This window comes from Lineus longissimus, chromosome 16, assembly GCF_910592395.1.
Source record: "Lineus longissimus chromosome 16, tnLinLong1.2, whole genome shotgun sequence".
NCBI classification, from domain to species: Eukaryota; Metazoa; Nemertea; class Pilidiophora; order Heteronemertea; family Lineidae; genus Lineus; species Lineus longissimus.
Window position 1 is genome coordinate 6,361,674 of NC_088323.1, and position 23,919 is coordinate 6,385,592.

At 42.6% G+C, this 23,919-nt stretch overlaps 3 protein-coding genes across 3 annotated transcripts; all 3 read right to left on the minus strand.

The window, feature by feature from the left end:
• Positions 1-205: 205 nt before the first annotated feature.
• On the minus strand, positions 206-8,499 carry LOC135500225 (uncharacterized). Its single transcript, XM_064791525.1, has 9 exons — positions 8,409-8,499; positions 7,020-7,214; positions 6,301-6,513; positions 5,875-6,042; positions 3,156-3,461; positions 2,573-2,959; positions 1,491-1,607; positions 1,174-1,311; positions 206-875 (listed from the first exon to the last, which is right to left on the minus strand). The coding sequence occupies exons 1-9, from the start codon at positions 8,449-8,451 to the stop codon at positions 631-633; spliced, it is 1,812 nt and encodes a 603-aa protein (XP_064647595.1). The 5' UTR covers positions 8,452-8,499; the 3' UTR covers positions 206-630.
• Positions 8,500-8,918: 419 nt separating this feature from the next.
• On the minus strand, positions 8,919-15,980 carry LOC135500224 (uncharacterized). The gene is made up of 7 exons (XM_064791524.1): positions 15,863-15,980; positions 15,094-15,284; positions 14,303-14,535; positions 12,306-14,036; positions 11,507-11,785; positions 10,224-11,153; positions 8,919-9,793 (listed from the first exon to the last, which is right to left on the minus strand). The coding sequence occupies exons 4-7, from the start codon at positions 12,382-12,384 to the stop codon at positions 9,096-9,098; spliced, it is 1,986 nt and encodes a 661-aa protein (XP_064647594.1). The 5' UTR covers positions 12,385-14,036; positions 14,303-14,535; positions 15,094-15,284; positions 15,863-15,980; the 3' UTR covers positions 8,919-9,095.
• On the minus strand, positions 13,591-15,242 carry LOC135500806 (isatin hydrolase-like). Its single transcript, XM_064792457.1, has 3 exons — positions 15,094-15,242; positions 14,303-14,535; positions 13,591-14,036 (listed from the first exon to the last, which is right to left on the minus strand). Exons 1-3 carry the CDS (start codon positions 15,240-15,242, stop codon positions 13,591-13,593), a joined length of 828 nt encoding a protein of 275 aa, XP_064648527.1.
• Positions 15,981-23,919: the final 7,939 nt, after the last annotated feature.

A 23,919-nucleotide genomic window follows, 5' to 3' on the forward strand; every position in this document is an offset into this window, starting at 1 on the left:
CAGGGTCAAAGATAATTGACTTTGAAATAAGCTCAAATGCGTAGAAATAAGTGTCGACGTCCGACTGTCACGTGACTAAAACGTCATGAATATCTTATTCAAATGACCTTGTGAGCTATAAATAGCTTTGGAAAACCCGTGCACAGCCGATTGGTTGGTAACGATGGCTGTACTCCACGAGGTTAGAAGAATATCAAAGGCAACGTAGTGGTGAATTGCGTTTTATTCGTCACAGGAGGGGTTTACATTTCATGCGCGCCTTGGAAAATAATCGGTTTTGGACTGTACTGCAACATAGCGCTGACCATGCGAAACACATGATATAAATCTTTAAATCTTATACAGTTTATCCCGTCCCATAGATTCTTTGCGAGCTCGGAGGGGAAAATTGGGTTTATTTTGTTGGCTCAATTTGGATATTGATAAATCCGAAATGACCTTGAAAAGATTCAAAATGGCGGTCCGTCAGAGTCAAAATTGCTGACCTTATTACCGCGTGCACTGATATACGGTTAATCAGGATTTTTCCAATTTGGTTTGTTTTTGTCCAGCTGGAAACGACATTAATTTTAAGACATGGTAATAATTCAGAATGTCGGATTTTTCGTCTTGCCCAATCATATGGTCGGCCTAATAACCGTTCGAGCGAACTAGTTTCTTGCACGGGTACACAGTGATCAGGTTCTTTTCGAATTTGGGCTTGCTGTCAATGAGGAAGTGACACTTTGCCCTCTTGGAGTTGCCAATCCATCGGACGCCCTTGCACCAATTCTCGGAGACGCATCTGTGCTTGCATTCGTCGAGCTTATTGGGCTGGCCCATCGGTTCGGCTTCCCCGCTGATCTTGTACTTGGACGCCTTCATTTCGCAGACGCCTGTATGAGAAGCGATAACGGTTTCAGTCGCTCTAGATAAATTCCAGGGTATGAATGTCATTGACTCGGACTCCAGTATTGTTTCAAGGACAGTTACGTTCTCAAAATGCGTGTCAGTCTCTGTCTCGCCATTGGTATACAGAAGGTGCCAGTCACCAGCATACTTTTTGGTACGGAGCAAATATAGCTATACCTCTCATTGGGATCGCACGCGTTTGTGAAAAAATAATAGAGGGCTCTGATTTGTTTTTATAACATCATGAAACCGCATTTGTCTTCATCCAAAAAAAATACTTACCGGTTGTGTCGCAGTTCTTTGTGAACGTCAACTCCTTTGGTTTTGCAAGTGTGGTTTTTCCGTGGTAGAGTTGGCAGTTGCTGGCGTTCAACTGGGGTTTGTACCACATTGCCGTGCAGTCGAGGTCAGTCATACAGCCTGAAGGAAATTCCACATTTTACAAACCGGTACCTTTAAACCACACCATCTCACAGGATCAAGATGGGACAAAAGAAAAAGCAAATTAATCGATGATTACGAGTGTTGAATATCAGAGAGTTCCTGCTGCTAGACAGTTTCACATTTTAAAAGATCTCATTATTTTCAAAAACACTTACGCGCCTCACACTTGTCCCTCGTGTTCACGGTAACGGTGGCGCCAGCTGCTCCACTAATGGTGTAGTATTGGTCCACCCTGGTTGGTTTTCGGCCAACTCCTGGACATACATTAGATTCTAGGAAGAAAAAGGTTGCATGTGTCGCTCAGTCCGAAGTAAATTTTATTACGTTTCATCAACAAAATTCCAATTCTAGAGAGAAAGTCTGGTGTGATTAAAGGGGCAGGTAGAGCGTGAGATCTGTTGGTTTTTCAATCATACTCAAACGGTTTTCGGCAGAACCGTATCTTCTCCAAACAGACTCTTCAAAATGCGATTTCTCCAAACAGGATCAGTGAAATCTAAAAACAGAGCCCCAGATGAAACTATCCTGTAGTCCCCACTGGAATTTGCAAAGCCAAACCAAAATTATCTCGCAAAACAGTGGCAGAAATCTTTTAATAAAGATCAGTATCGTGTGACTGAACATGTAGCGGGGCATGGTGGCGATCCGAGACACTGTATTTCTACCACCTATATCCCACGCACAAGTTATCCCTTTAAGAAGTACGAAAGATACTCTTGAAGCCTAAAATTTCTGGCTACCTTGTGGTTGGAAACAGTCAATGTAGTAAATAACAGTTCTAACAAAGACAGAAAACATACATGTACATGTACAGCCATTAGAGACAGTGATCTATACAAGTTAAGCACATAACTCTCAAAACTATCTCTGTCCCGTACGACACACTACATTTGATGACAGTCATTTTTTAGGAATAGGCACTTATAGTTCTCAAATGTTCAAAAAGTAAGGTTTGGAGTTCATTCAAAACGTGTTTGAACGCTCGTTATTCAATGAATGTCAGCGAGGTCAGCAAAATGCTGGGCGACACTCTCGTCTTTACTTCGAAGCAGCGTATCCGGAATGAGCCAGGGGTTGTAACATTGCAGGGCAGTATCTTAGTACTTCTGCTCGCAAATGTAACATTACTGTTGCATATGCTACTGGAAAACAGAATTGGTTGAGGCATTTGGTGTGGACCCATTGCGAAAACTCGTAGCACAGCACTTTCTTGACCTGAGTTGCGGGTCGTACTTACCTCCATCCTCCGGCTCAGAAGTGATATTGGCAGGCTTGCAAACCTTCTCGTACAGGAAACTGTAGGTCGAACGCCGATTCAGAACCGACATCGGTCCCTTACCAATGAAAGCTGCAAGCAAACTATTGACAAAGATGACGCAGACAACGTCCTTCGGGCCGATTTTCGTGGCAAGCAACGGCCGGAGGTGGGATGGAATCTTTTCGTACAGGATTACGCCGACCGCTGCGCATGTATCAGATATTTCACACTCGGTTTGACATTGCTCCGCCGAGCGGACCATCCTGTAAGTCAGGGGGATAAAAAGACGGTTCTTCATGGTCTCCAAGGCTTTCACTTCGCATTCATCCGCGTCTTCTATCGCCTCAGTGACCTCTTCGATTTCTTCTGGAAATGTGAACACAAAAAAACAAGGTCAATATGGGTAAGATTTATTGGTACATGTAGGTCTAATTGCAACAATTTCGATGACATTTCAAGAACTCTGAGTCTGGCATGATTGTATTCTACCAACTGGTTTCCTTCAAACCCACTATTCATAAGAATGCACTTTTCGTGAAGGACGGAACATCAGCCAACGTACCTTCCTCCTCCTCTTCTTCATCAATCTTCATGACTGTTGCCGCCCCTCCGCCATGTTTATTCTCCAAGGCCTGGTACTGTGACGGATCAGCGATATTGGTCGCCACCGCAGGCTGGTCACTCTCATCCTCAGTCTCCTCATCTTTCGACTCTTCTGGAAGTTCCTCGTTATTCCCTTCGTTTTCGTGTTCTTCTGTTGTTGTTTCCTCTGGTGATTCTTCTTCGGGCTCTTCCGAAGTGGTCGTGGTCTCCTCTTGCTCGTCCTCTTCGGTCTCCTCCGTCGCTGGCGCAGCCTTCTGGCCTGGAACTAGAAAATGTCAAGAAAAAAATTAGCAAAAAACCTCTAGGTTACTCTTCTGATAAAATCTTCTTCATATACTCAAGTCGTGGTCACGTGTCAAAATGGCTAGGTGCGCGCACGCGATCCCAGGAATCGGCAGATGACTGTCAGGTGTCAGTGTCGTTGATCCATCGCCATTGGTTGAACCCTGTCCTCTTTTTCTGTTTCCCACTCTTGCCTCGATCGCCTGATTCGATTGGTCCCTATAGTCTTCGCATTACAAGTCTCTGGTCGAAATCTGCCATGCATTCTGGGCAATCCCCATCTCATCTTTGGAGTTCTTTCCGTGTCACCATCAGCATTTCCTGCGATGTCATTGCAACTTCTTCCTTTAGACGAATCAAACGAGCTCTCACGGCGGACACTCGGGCAGGGATGGTGTTTCCGAGCGAAGGGCGACGAGTGCCTGTAGATTAAGAGACAATACCACCATGAGTAACGATTTAGAGAAAACGAGCAGGGGTGGCGTAGCGAAGGTTTTCGGGTGCATAATTTTTATTAAGATTATTTTAGAGTAGGTGGGTTCATCAAATGCCTTGATTTTTGGCACCACCGGTGCCGGTGATATTCCTCGCTTCGCTTCTTCAGCCAGCCGTATATAATTTATCTATCTTCGGTGCATTCGCTAGCGAAGATCCCTAATGTTCCGACGTTAGTTTCGTGTGCAACATGAGCTATCATATTTACCACGGACATGGGTAACAAAATAATGGTGGTCTTGTCTCTTAAACACATCTGAGGTTGGAATAATCGTCTGTAGGCCGTGGGCCAAATTCAGAAAGGTGCTCGCTTTTTAAAAAATTCATGACAACATTTCGGGGCCAAAGCTTCAACTGCTCTTAACTGATCACCTCATTCATCGTGATTACATTTTTGCTTTGCCCCCGAAATATTGTCACAAATGACCTCCATTTGCCACTTTCCTCCAATAGAAATATTGCGGGACATGTCAGATGACAGATATTGTCCAATCGAAACCCTCGTATTCAACCATGGCCGTGCTGTCTGCGCCGAACAGGCATGGTAGGTCGCCTCTGATTGGTCAATACCTGACAAGAAGTCTGGAATTCCTGCTCAAAGAAAGTTGTGAGTGCAGATCGGCGATGTAAACACCTCGTCTAAACATAATGAAAAATGGCAAAATGCGTCGTCTGATAATTTTATTCTGACTGTATTACATGTATTTATGATACTTATACTTTAGTGTATAGTTTCGTGACTCTTTCCTAATTATATGTCCTTGGATTTAATGTTCTGCCTTTGAAATATCGTTTGGTCGGCTACCAAGTTCTTGCTTATTTGTTGTCTGATGTCAAAAGGTGATCTTCAACGGTGTGAGATACATTTCGCCGAGTTTTGATGTTCACGTTAGACTATTATAATACTAAATTCAATTTTAGTAACATTTTTAGCTGATTGCTTTGAAGATTCTTTCTGTAGGTTTTGAGTCATTTCTGAACCTGTCACAGTGTGGAACCGTTCCGGATGAAGTTTTCATTTTTTTTCACCTGATTCCCAAAATAATAACATTTAATTTCAATGTATCTGTTTGAAACAAATAACCCAAGATGGCGGCGTTTTTTCTTGGAATGCAACAGTTTATTTTGGATGACGCTCTACCGAGCTACCTCGTGCTCTGCTCCCCCCTCTGTGTCGGTGACCACGCTTTCCGGATTTGGCTCCTTTTCGTTTTTCTAGAAAAAGAAAAACAAAAGAAGTCAAAACCGGAAGGCGATGCAGATTTTAAGCTTCGTTGCTACTTCTTTTCTAAGTCTTTAGTATTTGTCAACTCTGCGTGAAAGACGACTTGCAGATGTAGGAACCAAACATGAAATAAAATAAGATGACGGTGAGAGAGGAAACGAGATTCAATCCAACAACAACCACGACAACAATGTGATTGGTGAAAAAACTATGAACAGTGCCCGAATGTTGGAAAGCATGTTTGCAGAACAAAACATCATCACATGTTGACGTGTGATTTCGTGTACATTAATGTATTTTGAATAACATGTGAAGACGATATTTTGAACATGCTTTCTGACAACAGGGCCTAGGGAGCAGGAGGGCCTCCTCACCGGCCTCCTATATTCTTGGAAGTGGGCGCTCGGAGTTTAGATCCTATTTATCAAAATTCGATACAAAATCACGCCAACATGGTCATCAGCAAGATAAGACTTTCAAACGGATGGCTCGTACGGTATTTGCAACTGAGGTATAGAGAGGTTGTGAAAGGGTTTTCATTGAAATCAAATATGTGGTCACAACTGTGTAACAGGTCAACTCTAAAATCGTGTAAATAATGACTTCGACCCGTAACCATAAACGTGTGATACTCCCGAATCATACGGAACCTCTCTTATAACTAAAGTATACTTACTGACACATTTCTCTGTCATTGGTTTCCACTTTTTGTTAACACATCCGATTTCGACTAATTTCTTTCCATTGGTGAACGTGTATCCGTCACTGCACGTGTATTGGGCAATCTGGCTGTTAAAGTTTACCGTGGAATGGGGGTAAAGCTCAGGAGAAGAGCAAGTCTTGGCTGGAAAAGGATGTCAACATGATTACGAAGAGATTTACTGAGAAAAACAACAATCAATAAGACTTTGAAGGGGTACTTTGGCAGAGTTTTCCAGTTACGCATACGCATACTCGAGTCGTCTTCTTCTTCTTCTCTCTTCCTAATCAATGAAGTTCTGACATTTCTCTTCGCGTAACTGAACCTAGCGATCAATTATGCCTCCTTATAATAAAAAATATATAAACAAAAAGAAAAATTATAAAATTAAAAAAAACTTACACAGACATGGTGGCTTTTGGACATCAACATTCCACTTTCCGCTGATCTCGCACTTAAGTTGCATTTTCACATTCAGAAGACCACTACTGACTTCGAACCCCTTGCTGGTGCACATAGCCTTAGGGAGATCGACATATTGACCTGGCTTAAAGACCGTAGGGAACGCTTGCCTACTGAACCAAACTTTCCATGGGACACGACATGAGTTTTTGGCTGAAATGTAAAGATTATGATTTGTAAAAAAGCAATGGTTTGACCTATTAAATGACAAATTACCCATAACACCCTCAAGAAATCACGTTTCGGTTAAACTCTCCCGCGATCACAAACCGTTCGATTCACCAATTTGCCAGCGCTCCCACTAGGAAGAGTACAATTCCTCTAAATAAATGAAATAAATATGCTGCTGGGGCCGAGTGTAATGCCTAGTCCACTGGCTATTAAGTTTTTACAAGACTTCAATTTTTTTGCTGCTCAATATTTTTCTTTAATATTTCGACATATCATCATCTGATCTGCTTTAAAATGCGGGACAAATGAAACTAGTTAGACTAATTCGGAACACCTTGTATACATGTAGTAGAAGGTGTCATTTTGACCAAAAAGGTAGCTACGCCACTGTCTGGGGTAACCAGTAGCATGAGAGATAAGGATATTGATATGCCATATTGAAAAGAAGATACATACGTGCCAAATAGTACTCAGAAAACTTTACTTACGATCACAGAAAGACTTGAATTTCGACACGTCTGGCTCAAGCTCGCCTTTATCGTTACACTTCAGGGTGCCTGGTGCGCCAGGTGCGGCCTTGTAACCCTTGGGACAGTTGATGATGACGGTCTTGCCGACAGGGATGTCGTTACTGAACGCTTGGTGCTTGCAGGCCTTGGCAACCGTCTTGGCGAGGGTGTTGCCTATGTAGATTACATTCAGCAGGCGACGGGTGAACAGTGGTCAAGAGGAATGGAGAAAATCACACGACAGAAATAATGATAATCTGCGGGGCGCTCTCGGTTCAGTACCTTCCCTTATATAGCAAGATTTGGTGAGAGTTGCGGTGGCAATGACCAATCAAAAGCCGCGAATACATACTACTTCACTAAGAAAGGCTTAATATTCAACCAATCACAAAGAAGTATATGCTAGTAGATTGTTTGTTGAACTAGAGTCATATATGCTAGTAGCTGTTTGTTGAACTAGAGTCATTTTCGCCGGAGTCAATTTCAAGCAGTCTAGCAATTAACTGGTTGACCATTGACTTATCAAAATTAACATTAAAGGATGCAGTGTGTCGTACAGGACAAATCGGACGTCCTCATCTAGAGTTAGTAAACATTTAGCTAGGCTAACTGATACAAAGAACGATGGTCAACACCGACAGGTACTCAACAAGCTACATTTCAGAACATGATTTATTTAAATCGAGTGGCATAAAGCTTGCCAATCCAGCGACTTAAACTGTCATACGCAAGTGCAAGAGATTCTCCATCTGAATCCCAATTCATCATTCAAGTGCCGACCTCCGTCAGCGCAAACGATCGAGTAGAGTGAGTTTCTGAAGCACTCTTAAAAATAACGGTTTTGAGCTTTTGAACCCCTAAATGGGTTTTTGGCCAAAACAAATGCATATAAGCACCCTGTAGACGTTTTTCAGCAGTGTCTAAAACCGTTAGGGCTTTTTCAATATACCGACAAACCTCAACACAGGGACCATATCTGTGTTGGCCGAAAAACCTTTCAAAGTTTTCAGAAGCTGAAAAACGAGTGGGTTCTCATCATCGGTCAGTTTTTGTTGTAAGTCAGCTCACGAAAGGAGCTCAAGGGAAATAAAACGGAGGCGATCATAAAATTGTTTGTATTAAAGCTGAGGCGACAATACTTTTATAAAAATGAAAATGTTCAGTCGGTAGGATCGTTCTGTCCCGCGTGTGGCGTCCTTTTGATGTAATGATTAAAATCGGAACCCAAATGGATCTGTCATATTGAAGATATTTGGAAACTTGCATGGTTGAGGTCGAATTTCTTGCAAAATTTCTCATCTGCCAAACCCTGCCAATTTTTGTAACAAATTTAATCAGAAAACTTCTTCAAAATATGCAAAGACTTACCGCAGATGGCTACGAAAAGTACAAAGAAAAACCACAACTTCATCTTGTCTGTTTGTCTACCGATGCCAAGGGAACAATGATCGAAAATGTTACATCGTCTATTTGATATCGCGGCCAATATCCGGGTCTCGTGCTGTCAACCAGTCAGAAAAGGGTTCGTGGCGGCCATGTTACCGTGAGAACGCATTGCTTTGCAAACATTCTAATGGATGGCGTCGAATTACAAATTCTAAACAAACTTTCGAATTCTAATGTTTCTATTTCTGAGTTTGTTTAAGACGCTCGAAATACTTTTTAAGTGGTCGGAAATACGAAATTTATTCAATAATTTACGTTTTTTTTCTTGGGTTTTGTTCATCCCTGGCTCGACCAGACCGATCAACTTGTAACAAAAGGCGCATAAAGGGAATGGTTCCGATGGTACGTCATTCGGTTATTTTTTTCTGTCACGTGCCATTTGACTGTGGTTAAAGGTGTGAATAGAGGAAGGAATAAAAACGTAGTAGCATATATTAATCATCAAGGAATATATTATAATGTTCATTTTTCTTTACTTGCAGATATCCCCGTCTCCATCTTGCAAGTACCCAGTTCCCCTGCTATCATGACATTATTTAGGGTCAATTGTATATTCGACAACTCCGTGTCAATTCACTACACAACTGTAACCCCCGAAGCACAGTCCATCTAAACCACAACTGTAGCCCCCGTAGCTTTGTGCTTTTCCATTTGGTACAACTTGCGGCAGCTATGTGTACAGATGGTACTATTCCACAGTCGTATTTCATCGAGATGGATCCCTTTATCTTTGACGCATGGATGCCGAGTTGACGGAACTGCACCAAACGTGGTTGCACCTTTCAAAAGGGTTTTTGGCTCGCCATCTGGTCTCCGCTGCCGATTTGTGACCTTGACCCCATTCAGATTGACCTTGACCTCCAAGCGCTCATCCACAACGATGACAACATGGAGCCAACCGCCTTCGTTCAGCATCGCCTTTCCTCCATAAAAACGCCCCCTGGCGGTAAAACCTTTGACTCTGACTGACCTCTGCCCACTGGACTGGAACACGAAGCGGACCGAACCCTTTGAGATGCCAAGACTCCATGGCGTCCTGCGAGGAGGAAGGACCATTAAAGAGATGGTAAAACCATACACACAGCGACCTCTATTGGACAAGCAGTCGTCTGATGTTCCGTTTTCATCGCGACAAGTGGTGTTTCCCCCACAGTAGGTGACATTGCCTCCACACGTGGCGATATTTATACTTCGGTGGTCCCTTCCAAGTCCTGGTGCGAGGCTGACGTTTCCTGCAACAGCACCGTTCAGAGGTCCAATTACCTGGTTGTGCTCAATTCTTGACATGGGTAAGCAATACTTGCTCCCTAAACAAAAGCAATTAATATATGTATTTAAGTTGATAGAAGAAATATATTAGTTTTATCAGGTTTATAAATCTCCGGACCTCCAACTATACATGATGGAAATCTGAACTTAAGCCCATTTCCACCACCCTCAAGCACAAGAGGACATATTCTAGAGGAAAAAAATGAGACCAAAATTCCTTGATTGAGTCGATAAGTTCTAGCTCGATTCGCGGTCCAGTCGTTTCAGCTCCAGAGAAATTTTGTCAAGAAGAAGCCTGAAGTAATCAAAAACTTTCCCATTAGTTTTACGATGTTGTCCAGGCACAGGTGCTTTGGGTCTGCGTGTGTGTATCATTAGGCAATAATAGGCCATTATAAACTACCATTTTGCAAAATGATGTCTAAATCTGATAATTTATACCCTACGAAAGCAAAATTGCAAACTCACCAGGACTCCACTTCCCATTCATCGTACCGTTGTTTGACTTCTGTAGTTCTTCCTCTTCTCGCCGGTTTCTCTGTTCCGCTTCATTCTCGGATGTCCCACTTTCGTAATCTGCATTTGGCTTCACGTGGCTCTTCTCTGGTTCTTGTCCAGTGGCTTGGCGCGCTGGTTCTTCATTCGATACAGCCGCTGCTTTCTCTTCTGTGGTCTGCATCGTCTCGTTTTCAGATTGGCCTGGCCCCTTCATCACGGGCCCCCGCGGCACCCTCCTGGGAACCCCACGCTTTTCAGATTTATACAGGGCCTCAACCACCGCGATACTCAAACTGGACTTCCAGAACCGGATCTCGTCAACGAGCATGTTCCAGCCTTCATGGCATCCGATATTAAGGTTATCCTCATCTCTCAGCGAAGCCATGATATTGATCGGACCCCTCAAGACCCCAGGGTCTCGAGCAATTGGATGGTTGACTTCGACGGGGAATGTTTTTTGGGCGTCAACCATTGCCTTTGCGAACATACCCGTTCTTCTTGCCGATACCGAAAGAAATATATGAACCCAGCCAGCTCTGGACCGCAAATGGCCATATCCCTTGTAAACCATTTTTTTATTTACTAAAGCACGAATATAGACATTTTGTGACTGTTTTCGGCGATATAACACAAACAGCAACTTTCCTTTTTTAACGAAGAAATGCCACGTATTCCGTGGGCGGATCCAAATAGATAAGCTGAAACCTGACGAACAGCGCCCCCATCCGATGCAACCATGTTCCTCATCTGTTCTCAGTTGTGATGTACATACCGGCAAACGTAGACTGAGTCCCTTCCTGCCGGGGGCGAGTCCAACCTTACCCCTGAAGGTCGCGTTTAAACTTTGACCAATGACCTTGTGACCTTGAATCGCTTCAACGGAAAGATATCTCTGGCTTTCTGGAAAAAAACGGAAAGTTTTTTCCACCCCAATAATATACTGGGCGTCATCAGATCTTGCCTGTTTCATCATTACTTGCTATGTGATTCAGGATTTACCCCGCACGGGAGTAAATCATCCTGAGGAAATCAGGGGTTAATGTTCGCTTCTCCAGCCCTGCACGTTTGTGTGCATTGCCGAAGAAGAAAACGTCAATCCCTGATTTCCACAGGATAGTAAAACCTTAGTAGGCAAGGAGCAAATAGTTTTGTTCACCCAAAGAATTGAAACAAACGAATAAAGCCCTCACGGGAAAATATTTTGTGAATATGTGCACGGGAATATAATCACCAAGCAGTAAAACAGTACTTGCCCATTTTCTGACACATCCATGTACCGTGAACAACTCCCAAGTCCCTTTCGAACTTGTTGGTGAAGATGGTGCAGGTCTTCGTCCTCAGATTGTATGTGTACTCGACGCAAGCAGCGCCTCGAATGCCTGGTTTGGAAAAGGCGCAGAGTTTCCAACAGGCTGTCGCGTGTTTAGCTCTTCTCGTGAAAGTCTTCTGCGCCAGCTTGCCAGTGGTATACACCCGCTTCAGAGTGTGGCCTGGCCCTTTTGAGATGCATGCGCTCGGCGTCAGCACATTGACTAAATTCAAAATTGAAATATTTCTTTCAAAGGAATTGATAAGAGTAAAGTGGTGCAGGGCTCCTATACATTGTAGAAACCAGTTTGTAGTACGCCTTGGTGCACACAACGGCTATAACTGTACCACGGCTCATATTGTGCCTGCCTTATATACATGTATTGAGAAAACTCTTTCAATAAGTGTATAAATGTAGATTTTTTTATCTGATGGGGTTTTCCTATTTGAAATACATACGGTGTAAGGAACACGTAAAGTAAAGCCTTACAATTACAACCCTCAGTACAATTACAGCCCAAATAAAAACAGCAGGCAGTATACACATTAATGGTGACAGCGGCGTACCGAGTTTGCAATTGAACCACCTTACCTTACCTTACCTTACCTAGCTATAATGCGGCTTGTTTTTTAACCGGTGTGCAGCGGGGTATTGCTATCTGGCACGGACCTTAAGTAGGTCTCGGGGGGGGGGGGGGGGTCAAGCACGCTCTTATTTAATAAAATAAAGTAAGCTTAACAAACCTGCTTTATAGCCATTTCCTCCAAGAACCGAGGCTGCTACTGCCAGGGCGCAGAGTAACAATGTCAATGAATATGCCATGCTGAAACTAAGAAATTGAACCTTTTACGCATGTAATTGGTTTCAACCGTCATCATCATTATCATCATCATCATCGTCATCGTATCATCATCATCATCATACCGGCGTCACAACCGTGTAGTATTTTTGCAAGAGGCTAATGGAGTCCGATATAGGCTACTATACTTCCACCTATAATGAGGGGCGTTTTACTGACCCTGGCATAGACACTCAGGTAGTATAGGGTCCTGCCCGCGAGTCCAAGGCCATAGGGTCAAAGGTATGTTCTCAAGACCCGGCACTCACCTCAGTAAGTCTTATTATCCCAGATCAGAGCAAAAATTCAGTGATGTGCGATGCATTAACTGACATCACCGCTCAATAATTTCTTGCTTCTCGACAATGCAGAATTAGAAAATGTCCCCCTGGAAAAAGTGCCGGGCCTTATTGTATTTTGACGAATTATGGTATATGGTTCTAAAGAGGCCATGGCCATTTTACCCGTGGATATTCTTAAACCTTTTGGACAGCCCTATATAGCCATCTCAAAGACGAGCGTTACAACTTGAGGCAGTTCTTTCGGCAACACAATTAATTCCATTGCCTTAGATTTTCCAAGGAACATAAAAAAACGAACCAACCTTCTTTATTCCCTCTTGAAGACAAACCAAATTCAAACCCACAAGGCCCATTACAATTTAATTGACCGCACCTTAGTCGGTCAGTTTTTATTAATTTACATTTTCTGATCATTGTTTGCATAGAGTCAACAAGCGTTTAACTTTAGTTACAAATGGAGAATTTGCGGGGATTGGACACATTTAAACATTCCGTTTTCTACGCGAGATACTTTGAGCTACCTGTTGTTAAATAAGATACAATTTTACTGCAAACTCGGCTGTACCCCGCCCGGTGCATAGTCCGTGCAATAACTTTGGTCAGTCATTGACCACTCAATTGCTAGAACACCGGTCAAAGACTTTGGAAGCAGCATCTGAAAAGGTTGCAGGCTCCAGTATAAAATAGATCTATACTCAGTTGAGGAAGGGATGTGACGGGCATAGCCGATTTTACAGAAATTTTCTAACCGACTTTACGAATGTCATGTACACGTACTAGTTATTAGGCTAATATAGGTAAAAGTTTATGAATGTTAATGTCTTTCTGTCCAACCGATCGAGGTCGTGCAAATCGCGCTCTTTGGCGGGTCGACATCATGCACCTGCTTTAAAAAAGCCCAGCAATGACAGTCATAAACAACACCAAGATGGCCTCGATCACGTGACGAGGAGCACCGGAAGTTTTGCCATCATCATCCCACGTGGCGATGACCCTCGTTTGACCGCCGGTCCCATTCTTGATGAAGATAGGCAAAGCGTATATCATTGCTCCTGCCTCCGGGACTGCATCTAAGTTGTTGACATTCTCCAAAGCAATCAGATTGCTTACAAGAGCTAGTCTGTGCGTCATGTACTGTGTTGTATTCCCGGGATCGATACTAACTGTATCTACACCAAGGCAGTATATTTCGCGGTTGTCCAGCAGCCATTTTGTTGCCTCGGGATGGAAACCGGGAAAGTGTAAATTCGATTTGTTTCCCTTGTCGTTGCCGAGGAATTTCGTGTGGTTCTTCACGTGCTTGTACCATCCTGAATTCATGATGACGAAAGCGCCTGCAAATATAAACATGATCAATATTAGATACATGCAACTCGGAAAGTGGTGGAAACCGAACTAAATTATCAAACAGGCCTCAACTGGGCCCCCCTTAGTGGTCACCTCTGCAAGCAGGACAACCGTATTAAAGCAATTGCATTTCATATCGATTGCCTCATACTGTTTTAAGGCTGTTTCCGCCCGTTCCGCAGATTCTGCTGTTTCCGCATAGATTCGGATAAAACGCCAATTTTCGGCCAATTTTACACATCATTTCTCCTACCTTCTGGAATTCTCCCATACTTCTTTTCCCAATTTTTGATGTCACCAGGTGTCACGGCGTAGTCTGGGTTGTTTTTAGCCTGTTCCTGGACATTGATGATAACTCCAGGGCCAATCAAGCGTTCAGGGGGCACCGCCTGTGTGTCCCAGCAGCTTTTTAGGCTGCAGAAATGACGCGGCGCATCGTAGTGGGTGCCGCCATGCTCGGCGGTCTGATAGTCGTTACTTAAAAGGCTGAAACGAAAAAGCGAGTCAGTGAGGTTTCGCAATTCTCAGGAATAACGAATTATAAACTTTGCACTCTGTTTATCCTTTGCGATGCATTCGATGTAAGCGGAAATGCATGCTTACGTCCAGCTCTGAGCTTGTTGAAAGACGAACATATACAGTATAGGCATGACGAGTTCACGACGACTCGGCGACTTTGTCGCCAGGAATTCAGTATTCGCATCTTTAAAGACGAATCAATCGCTAAGCCAAATACTTATGCATTAAGATGGCGCTTCTACGAGGAACAGCCATTAATCAGCTAAAGAAAACAATAACTGTATCGTGACTGGCCGAGGTGCAACGCGCAAGTAAACTGCACAGGTATAACCTAGCCACCAATTCACCACTTTCCTCAAGCATAAATCACGTAGGACTTCCTGTCAGGTGACTTATTTTGACCAATAAAAAAACCCTGATCATGGCCGTGCTGTATGTCTCGAACAAGCATGATAGCTCTCTTCTGATTGGTCAATACCTGTCAGGAAGTCCCAAATGGCGATGCTTGAATGATAATGAACTTACTCGACTTTACCGTCGACAAACGTTCCGGAGAAGCTGATGTTTAACAAGAAATTGAGATGCCCGGGATAATACGGGAAGTCCTTCGTGAGCAGATGCGTCATGTCAACAATCCTCTCCGGCCTCCTCGAAATTGGTTTCCCTGTCACCATGGCTACGAGGCCAGAGGCCAAGGTCAGGTAAACAATGATATTCTGCAAATGTTATTGCGGGATAGTTAATGAGAGAGACGGGTGGGGTAGGGGAGGCGATTACAGGCGACTCCGGTGTTTATTATCCTGTTATCCAGTGATATATGTATTCAATTTACCTCAATTGACGAACGTTCTCGCATTGATATCACACATGCATTTTTACCAAAATAATCTAAACGACAAATTGGGCCTCTGAATAAGACGGATTTAACAAAGGCGCTATCCAAGCCAATGTACAGATCACGACCCGGAATTCCAAATATCATACGAGTGAGTTTTCGCAACTACTCCCAGAGTCGAACTGCAGGTAGGCCATCAAACCAGGCCAGCTCACCAAATATTAGACCTACTTCCTAATGTCTGTCACCATCAGAAAGGCGGACATTTTCAGAACTTGAAAACAGTGGAAGACAACAAAAAGTAACGATTTACACTTTCAAAAATAGCCAACCGCACTTTTCAGTGATAGGATGAGACAAACGAATACTATCAATTTCTCTCATCACGAGCACGATTAGCATAGAAATGTGCTTTTTCAATGTTTTATCAAAAAGAATCTCAAAGATTAACGGACTCACCATTTTGTCGCTGTCTACTTCGTACACACCTTGAACCTTGTTGAACCAACACAACAAACATAGGCGGGTAGGACACGCTTCGTTTACGCAGATTATCACAAGACCATATTGTATGATTCTATCTATCGACTCAATATATGAGACCGAAAGGATATGAATAGGAAAGTGTATTTGTAATAAATTGTTCATGTATTGTACCTTAGGACATTGCATTCCCTTCACAATTGATGTCTGGCGGTATTTATTAAAGAAAAGATATTCTTCCCCTAAAAGGCTACTCTCTTTTCACTTCATTCAAAACGGGTTTTGTCACTAACGCTGCCGTTAACTTAACTTGAAAAATTTGTTTTGAACAACCGGGCACAGTCGTTAAAAAGGTTTTAAAGAACTTATTTAAAAGAGTATGCACCATGAAGTGAAAGTTCGTTAAGAGGGCCAAAAACTATGCAAGTGTAAAGTTAAATGATTAAACTGCAATAAACAGTGCACTAGAATCTCGTACAAGCATTGGCCTGCATGAAATTCACATAGGATGTCCAAAACTGCCTCGCAACACTGGTGATAATCATTATTTGAGATCAGCATTATTTATTATTATACTTTTTTTTCATTAGTGTGATACTACAAGTGGCGGCGCATGGTGGCAGGCAGAGGTATTATCCTCCTGGCCAGGGAAATCCGACGCCCATGCAAGTTAAACCCTTAAAATGGTGTCGTAAACTCAGCCGGCCTGACTCAGGTAAGCATTCCAGACGCGGTGGACCGGCCTCGTCCCTCACCCTCACCTTATGAGACAATGTCAAAACTATATAACCGAGCTCGCCCTAAAATAGTTTTGACAGTATGAATAGGAAGACGAAATGGACTGCCCCGGGAGTTTATAGGCTTTCCTCAGGTGAAGAGAGCGTCCAAGAGGTTTCTTTCAAGTCTACATTGGTTGGAAAGAATTAGTCCGTTCCGAGTTGATTTTGAAACGCTCTGAGAACTTTCAATGCATTTACGTCTGATAACTATCATTATAATAAAAAAAAATTCCATGGCTTAAAGTGCGATATTTATGTACATGTATTGTCGAAGTTAAGGGAGAGTTCAGGGAACTCACGGTTGTCGTAAATGTACATTGTATATAGTTTAAAATTCTCTGCGTCACTGATCTAAGTCAAACGATCCTTTGATATCATACTATACTATATCATGAGATCACATTCTTCTTTGTATACGTATGATTTATTGTGTAAATCTTTCTATAATAACTCGTTCTGGGTTCTATATGAATTAGGTTACCACGAATAAATTATTTTATGAAATATTTAAGTCAAGTTGTTGATATCTACTGGTCGAAAATGTCAGCGTTTTGTATATCATGGGACAGTCGTTCTCGTTTCGGAGGCTTAGCGAAAACTCCTATAGCCACCGCCAACGCCTGCCCCATTGTTCCACATTTGCTCAGGATGTCGAACGTTGATGTTTCGGGGCCATTGCAAAAAACTCCCTTTTACTGGGCCGGCATCAGTGGCGCGGAAGTTGGCGATGGCCGCGCATCCGAGTACGAATTCGGCCTTCGACGGAGCAGTGCCACCGATGCCACGATCTCTGCCACAATCTCGCACACATTTAGCTCCGTGTGCTCTAAGCTTTAAATGTATCATGCACAAAGTATAGTTCAGTTTTTAAGTTGTTGTTTTTTTATTCACAAGTTGATTTCTGGGTCCATGACTCAAGAAAACCAGTACGAATATGTATGAATGAATATTTTCCAAGGGGTAGTGGCCAATAGGATCTGCTGGTAGTCAATAGCTATATGCAGTCTCGCTCAGTTAATTGCAATCGTACAATCGGAGGGGTATCCAATAAATTTTTATTCACACCCCCTCCACCCACCCACCCGAGGATGGACAGGCCAGCCCACTCCACTGCTAGATTTGCACTACAGGATATGATAGTTTAGTGCGATGATGTCTGGAGTGCTCTATTCAAGCTATCCTTGGGCAAGCCTCTTCACAAACACTGATGGCGCAGAACGACAGAGAATAGGCATGGTGTTTTCCAAATGCGTTCCAGCTTATGCTCCTGATGCATCGATAAATGGTTCCATCCTGTTCCAAATACTATTTACTTTGACGCCCTGGTCTTAGTTTCCAAATATGCAGAGGGATCTTTGGTGATTCTGTGCCATTTGAAGCGGGTCTCAAGCCTAAGTTTTGCCTCAATATGTAACATATCTTCCATCTGCCACGCTATAGGTTGGGCGTTGTTGTACGAGTGTCAATTATGCTATTACCTCGTAAATGAAATATCGAGAGGCGGATTATATTAAAAATCACTGGTTAGGCCTATGTCAGGATGGTTGCCAGGGGCCTATTGGACGTTGCCCGTGACACCGTCCTCCGCACTGTGTAGTGCCACCTCAATCTCCCGGTCTTCGGGCCAAAAATTTTGAATTTACATACACCCGTTGAAATTCTAACATAGTCAGTAGATTGATGGAGACTTGGTGGCAATGGTCACTATTGACGACGCTTGGAGAATGTTCCATGTTGTCACAGGCGCGTGACAGTACTAGAATCACCAAATCAATGTTAGCGCTCGATCAGTCTTCAAATAAGAAACTACAGAATATAATAATAATAATACCTAAATATAAAATTTGGGATTTTATGTCCTGTGTATTAGGCTGGTCTATCGCCTCGGGTTGATCTCTGTGATCCTGGTTTCTTCACGCACCTGTTTCTACTGGACGTCGATAAATACTTCCGGTCATGCGCAAGGAGGTTGACGTCTGCGCCACGTGAAAGATTCATTGGCCGGGAGGCTTCAAAACTTCCCCGCTAAAACTTTCGATATAACGTTTCCTTTTGCGAGTAAAGGCATCTTATGGCGGTAAGTTGATAGCTGAGATGCTATTAGCTCATCCATACATTGACTTTGTTTCGTTTCTTTGACCATTGATGCAATATTTCTCGATTTTTGGAGCTGCGCAAAAAATTGTATGGCGCCGACTTTTTTGGCGAGTGGGCCCTCGACTCCTCCAAAAAAATGTTATTTTGGAAGTTCCAGCATCCCGTCCAGGTCATCTCAACCGAATATTTGTGTTCTATGTGTATTTTTTCTTCTGGTAAACTGGATTTTATCAGTTATTTGAGCGTTTTTTCTAAAGAAAAACATGCTTCAAAAAATCATTGATGGAATGATGGCAATGATGAGATACCGGAATACAGTGTTTCTGCAATGCATTAGTCATGCATTAGTCGTGCATTGCGCATGCCTGTAGACCATGTGCTTTTTGGCCGGCGCGGATTTTCCCGACTACCTTTCAAGGCTACTTGGCCTGGTCTTGTGCAGCAATGGGCGCAATGTACCCTGTTCATTGTTTAATTGGTCAATGTAACTGATTTCATGCAAGGTTCTTCATACCCCTTGCCTTTGAAGTTGAAATCATGCATGATTATGATGATATTTATATTATGATGATATTTATATTATCATTATTTTCTTAAATCACTTATAATTTTTATCAACCCTCCTATACTGCCCTTCCCCCTGACTAGGTGGATATACCTTGAGTTGGTGTTTTAAACCACTAAGACAGCCAAGGTAGACCCACCTAGTCAGGGCCAGGGGGTAGGCTGGGAGTGCATCTAAATGTACCTCGCACATTATATCAACTTGTTGTGGACTTGATTTTCACTGAATCAATTTGTTTTTGGAATTTCATTCTCCTGGTGAGATTAAGCAATTAGGGAAATGTTCTCTGTGGCTTATTATGAATATTGGACCAGTGGACGGAAGACAATTTTTCACATTTCTTTCACATTGCCAGTAACTGTCCCTGTGGCTGATCAGAGTTTTGATCAATGTCAACCCCTTCCAAGCCCCCTATTTGCCTTGTAATGGCAGTGCACCAAAAGCGGGGAGAATCCCACTATGCAACCATTGCTTCTTGGATGGCCCTATTGTCAATTTGATCTCAACCAATGCATTAAAAAGGAGGAGCCAGGTCTGTCACTTTTCAGACTTGCCATTTGTTTGGACAAAAATCTCAAGGGTCAAATTTATCTGTCAAGTGTATTCTTCTTAGGGATGGTCTGTCAAAAACAAACATAGGGCCATGAGAATGAAGGTTATAGATTTGCGTTCGAACAATATGAAAAACACATGATGCTTTTTAGCTCACCTCTTAGCAGAGGTGAGCTTATCCCATACCGTGGCGTCCGTCGTCCGTCGTCGTCGTCGTCGTCGTCGTCGTCGTCGTCCGTCGTCCGTTAGCAGGGCACGTTTCGTAACTGTTAGAGCTATTGAGTTGAAACTTGGTACACATGTACCCTTATGTAATGACACCTTGGAGACCAAGTTTCGGTCCGATTCGTTTCATGGTTTGGCCACCAGGGGGCCAAATGTTAAAAGTGAAAATATGCAATATCTCCCTTAATAGTAGTCGGGAAATTTTGAAAAAAATATGGTAGGTACTTCTAGCAAAGGTGCATCATATATCCTCCGGGTTTTTGATTTGACCTCCTTTTCAAGGTCACAGAGGTCAAATGGTGTAAATCGGCCGTTAGGATGTAACGATGGCATGTTTCTAAACTGCAATGACTATTGATACCAAATTTGGTACACATTTACCCCTTAGTCAGGTGATCTCAGGGACCAAAGTTTGGTCCAATATGATTCACCACTTGACCACCAGGGGGCAAAATCTAAAAACCTTAAAAATGTGATTATTCCTTAACTTCTTGCCCGATTGCCACCAATTTGATATCATGGGTACATTTAACCACGATACAGTATATGTCACACATGTTTTTAATTTGACCTTCTTGTCAAGGGCACAGAGGTCAAATGGCATAAATTCGCCGTCAGGCCGTAACTATGGCACGTTTCTTAACTGCAATGACTATTGATCACAAATTAAGTACACATGTACCCCTTGGTCAGGTGATCTCAGGTACTGAAGTTTGGTGCGATCTGATTTGCCGTTTGGCCTGCAGGGAGGGGGCCAAATCCTAAATTCTTCAAAATGCCATTATTCCTAGTAATGACTTGCCCGATTGGCACCAATTTTATATCATAGGTAGATCTAATTCTAACAACCATTCAATGTGTCACCCGGGTCTTCTTTGATTTGACCTACTTTTCAAGGTCACAGAGGTCGAATGTACTGTAAATTGGCCATTTTGGGGAAATTGTAATTGCTTGGACCTACATCAAACCTAACACTACATGACACAATACCATGCTCTTTATCCATCTTTCCTCCACATGAGGTGAGCACAATGGCCCTGGCCATTTTTTTCATTATTCATTATTCATTATAGAATAGATTTTAAACCACTTTCCTTTAGACATCAACTGCCATAACTTTTAAAATTCCAACCGCTTCATGGTTTTTTAAACACTTGGTAAAGTTTTGCAAAATTATCCCACCAAACTCAAAAAGGGGCCATGGATCCAGGGCCTACATGACCATCCATGAGCATGAATGTATAGGACTGAAAAATCTGTAAGACCTGGGTACAAGGTATTTTTAAAGTGGTCTGCATCCGGTAACTGTGCGTAATATAACGCTGAAAATGCGGGATATTGATGATCGATACATAATCTGATAGATGTTAAAGCGAAATTTTTATATCAATGCTGGTTTGGCAGTAATTCTTCAATATATCACGAAAATGATATCCCTCTCAATCATATAGACTTTGATGTTTTCACCCCAAATCTTGGTTCAGTACTCAGACTGACATTGTCTTCCAGGTTATAAAGAAAATTTTCAAAAAATATTGATATTTTGAGAACATGTCCAAGTTGTCCTTTTATGATATTTAGAAGAATAAATGGTTGATAAGCATTGATATCGATATTTCGCTTTAGCATCAATCAGATTATGTATCTATCACAACGTTCCAAAATTTTCAGCGTCTTAGCGTCACTCGTGTTTGCCCTGAAAATCCATCAAATAATTACAGAAAATGATAGGCCTATATTGTGATAATTGATATCTAGACATGTCAGAACCAATAAAACACTGCCAATGTAGTTGTTGATGTCCTACGATGCTGCATGCAAAATTTCAGCTCAAAATTCCAACCGCTTCATGGTTTTTCAAACATATGGTAAATTTTGGCAAAATTCTGCCATCAAACTCAAAAAGGGGCCTTGGATCCAGGCCAACATGACCACCCATGAGCATGAATGTATAGGACTGAAAAGCCTGTAAGACCTGGGTACAAGGTATTTTTAAAGTGGTCTGCATCCGCAAACCAGGTGTGATATAATGCCGAAAATGCGGAATGTTGATGTCAGATACATAATCTGATGGATGTTAAAGCGAAATTTTCATATCAATGCTGGTTTCTCAATACAACGAGTGTTCGGCAATCTTCGCCAATGTTCGTTTTCTCTTCGGGATTGACGGGATCGATGTTGTCTGGTCCCCTGCTCTCGATACGGGTGGAGAGGAGCAAGAGTTAGGTCAGGAGCCCAGACTATGATCGATGTGGCATGCCTCTCTGGGACCCCACTGCCTTGGGAGTGTACTGATTGAAGAACTTGTACCAGAAAGTCGCCAAAGAGACAATAGTTATGCGATGTTTCTTGGACAGTGAACGAGAGCGAACTCTAGTCTTTGTAGATGTTTTGTCTCCTCTGAATGTCACAACTTTCAGCGAAGTTGTTATCATGAGATTTGTACTCCCCTTTCCAGGCTCTTCTGCAAACTAAAAGCCATGTGTATATGACAAGTGAGATGTGTAATGGCGTTAGGGAGCGAGAACAGCAAGATTCGGGCACTTCCCCTGCGAAATTCGACTGGATATTGTCGGCAAAAGCCCGCATTGGGGTATGTTGGATTTCAGGCCAGTCCGATTGTCACCAGTTCAGAGGGCGATTACCTGATAGTTATGTGGCATTCCGTCAAACGGTTAACTCTTACACATCCTTTGTAAATTAGTGTTGCTAATGCCAGCAGGATGACTAAGTGACAGAAACTTTCATGTGTAATAGCCTTAAAAATTTATGATCGTTCTAATGGTTTTGGCCTTCTGTTTCAGCGTGGTTTTAAGATTGAAGGACAGGGATGTCACAGAGGTCTGGAAAAACTATTGCTAACTAGAATACACTCGCATCTGGAACACCTGCTGTGAGAGAGGGCTGGGGACGCACTAGGAAAGATGTTCTTTCCAGGCATGTTGCCAGTGCCACAAAGAACAGAACTGAAGTTGGTTCCAGTTTAAATATGAACTTGAATTATCAGAGGCTGTCCATGAGAGCCTCTGCATGCACCCTACAGTAAAAGGACAAGCAGCTTGGTTTGACCTGGAGAAATATCCACCGACTAGGTGCCAACATGACATAATGAGGGCACTGATAATTGATGCCCTGAATTTGCCTCCTTAGCAAGTTGTCGCATGTTTGTTGTTTCGTGAGAAATATTCTGTGCTGTAAAGCATGCATTTTGGAATGATTCCTTTTGCCTGTGATCTGACCCTGTGCGAGACATTGATGCAGATCATAGAACTCGGTGAGATGGTGACAGCTGGTTTGGAAGAAGACTCGTCAGTGTGTGTGTAAAAAAATTCAGAAGAAATTTGGCTGCAGTCAAGACCTCCTTGCAGTGAAAAGCTTGAAGTGTTACAAATTCAGGCACTCTTGTTGAGTTAGAGATATTTTTCGACCTACATGGTTTCAAGGAAGATGAGATGGAGAGATGACAACATACATGGAGAGACATGTGTCCATTACATAAAGGTCTGTGTGTGTATCCTGAAGAGGGATGAGTTGACTTTTGAAGAAGCAAATATTTCGGGTAAGAAAATTGTTCTTCATATTCCGTCAACAAGTTGAAAAGCTGTCAAAAGCATTGACATTTCTTGCCCTTCATTCAGGCAAGAGAAGTTTGAAGTACCATACAGCTTCAAATTCATGTCCATAGATTAAATCTTGATTTCTGCTCAAATAATGAACAAAAATCTGCTCATCATCAAATCACCTCAGACAGCTGATTATCTGGAGATGTTATTTAGTATTTCATCACATTAATACACCATCCAAGGCATCTTGTG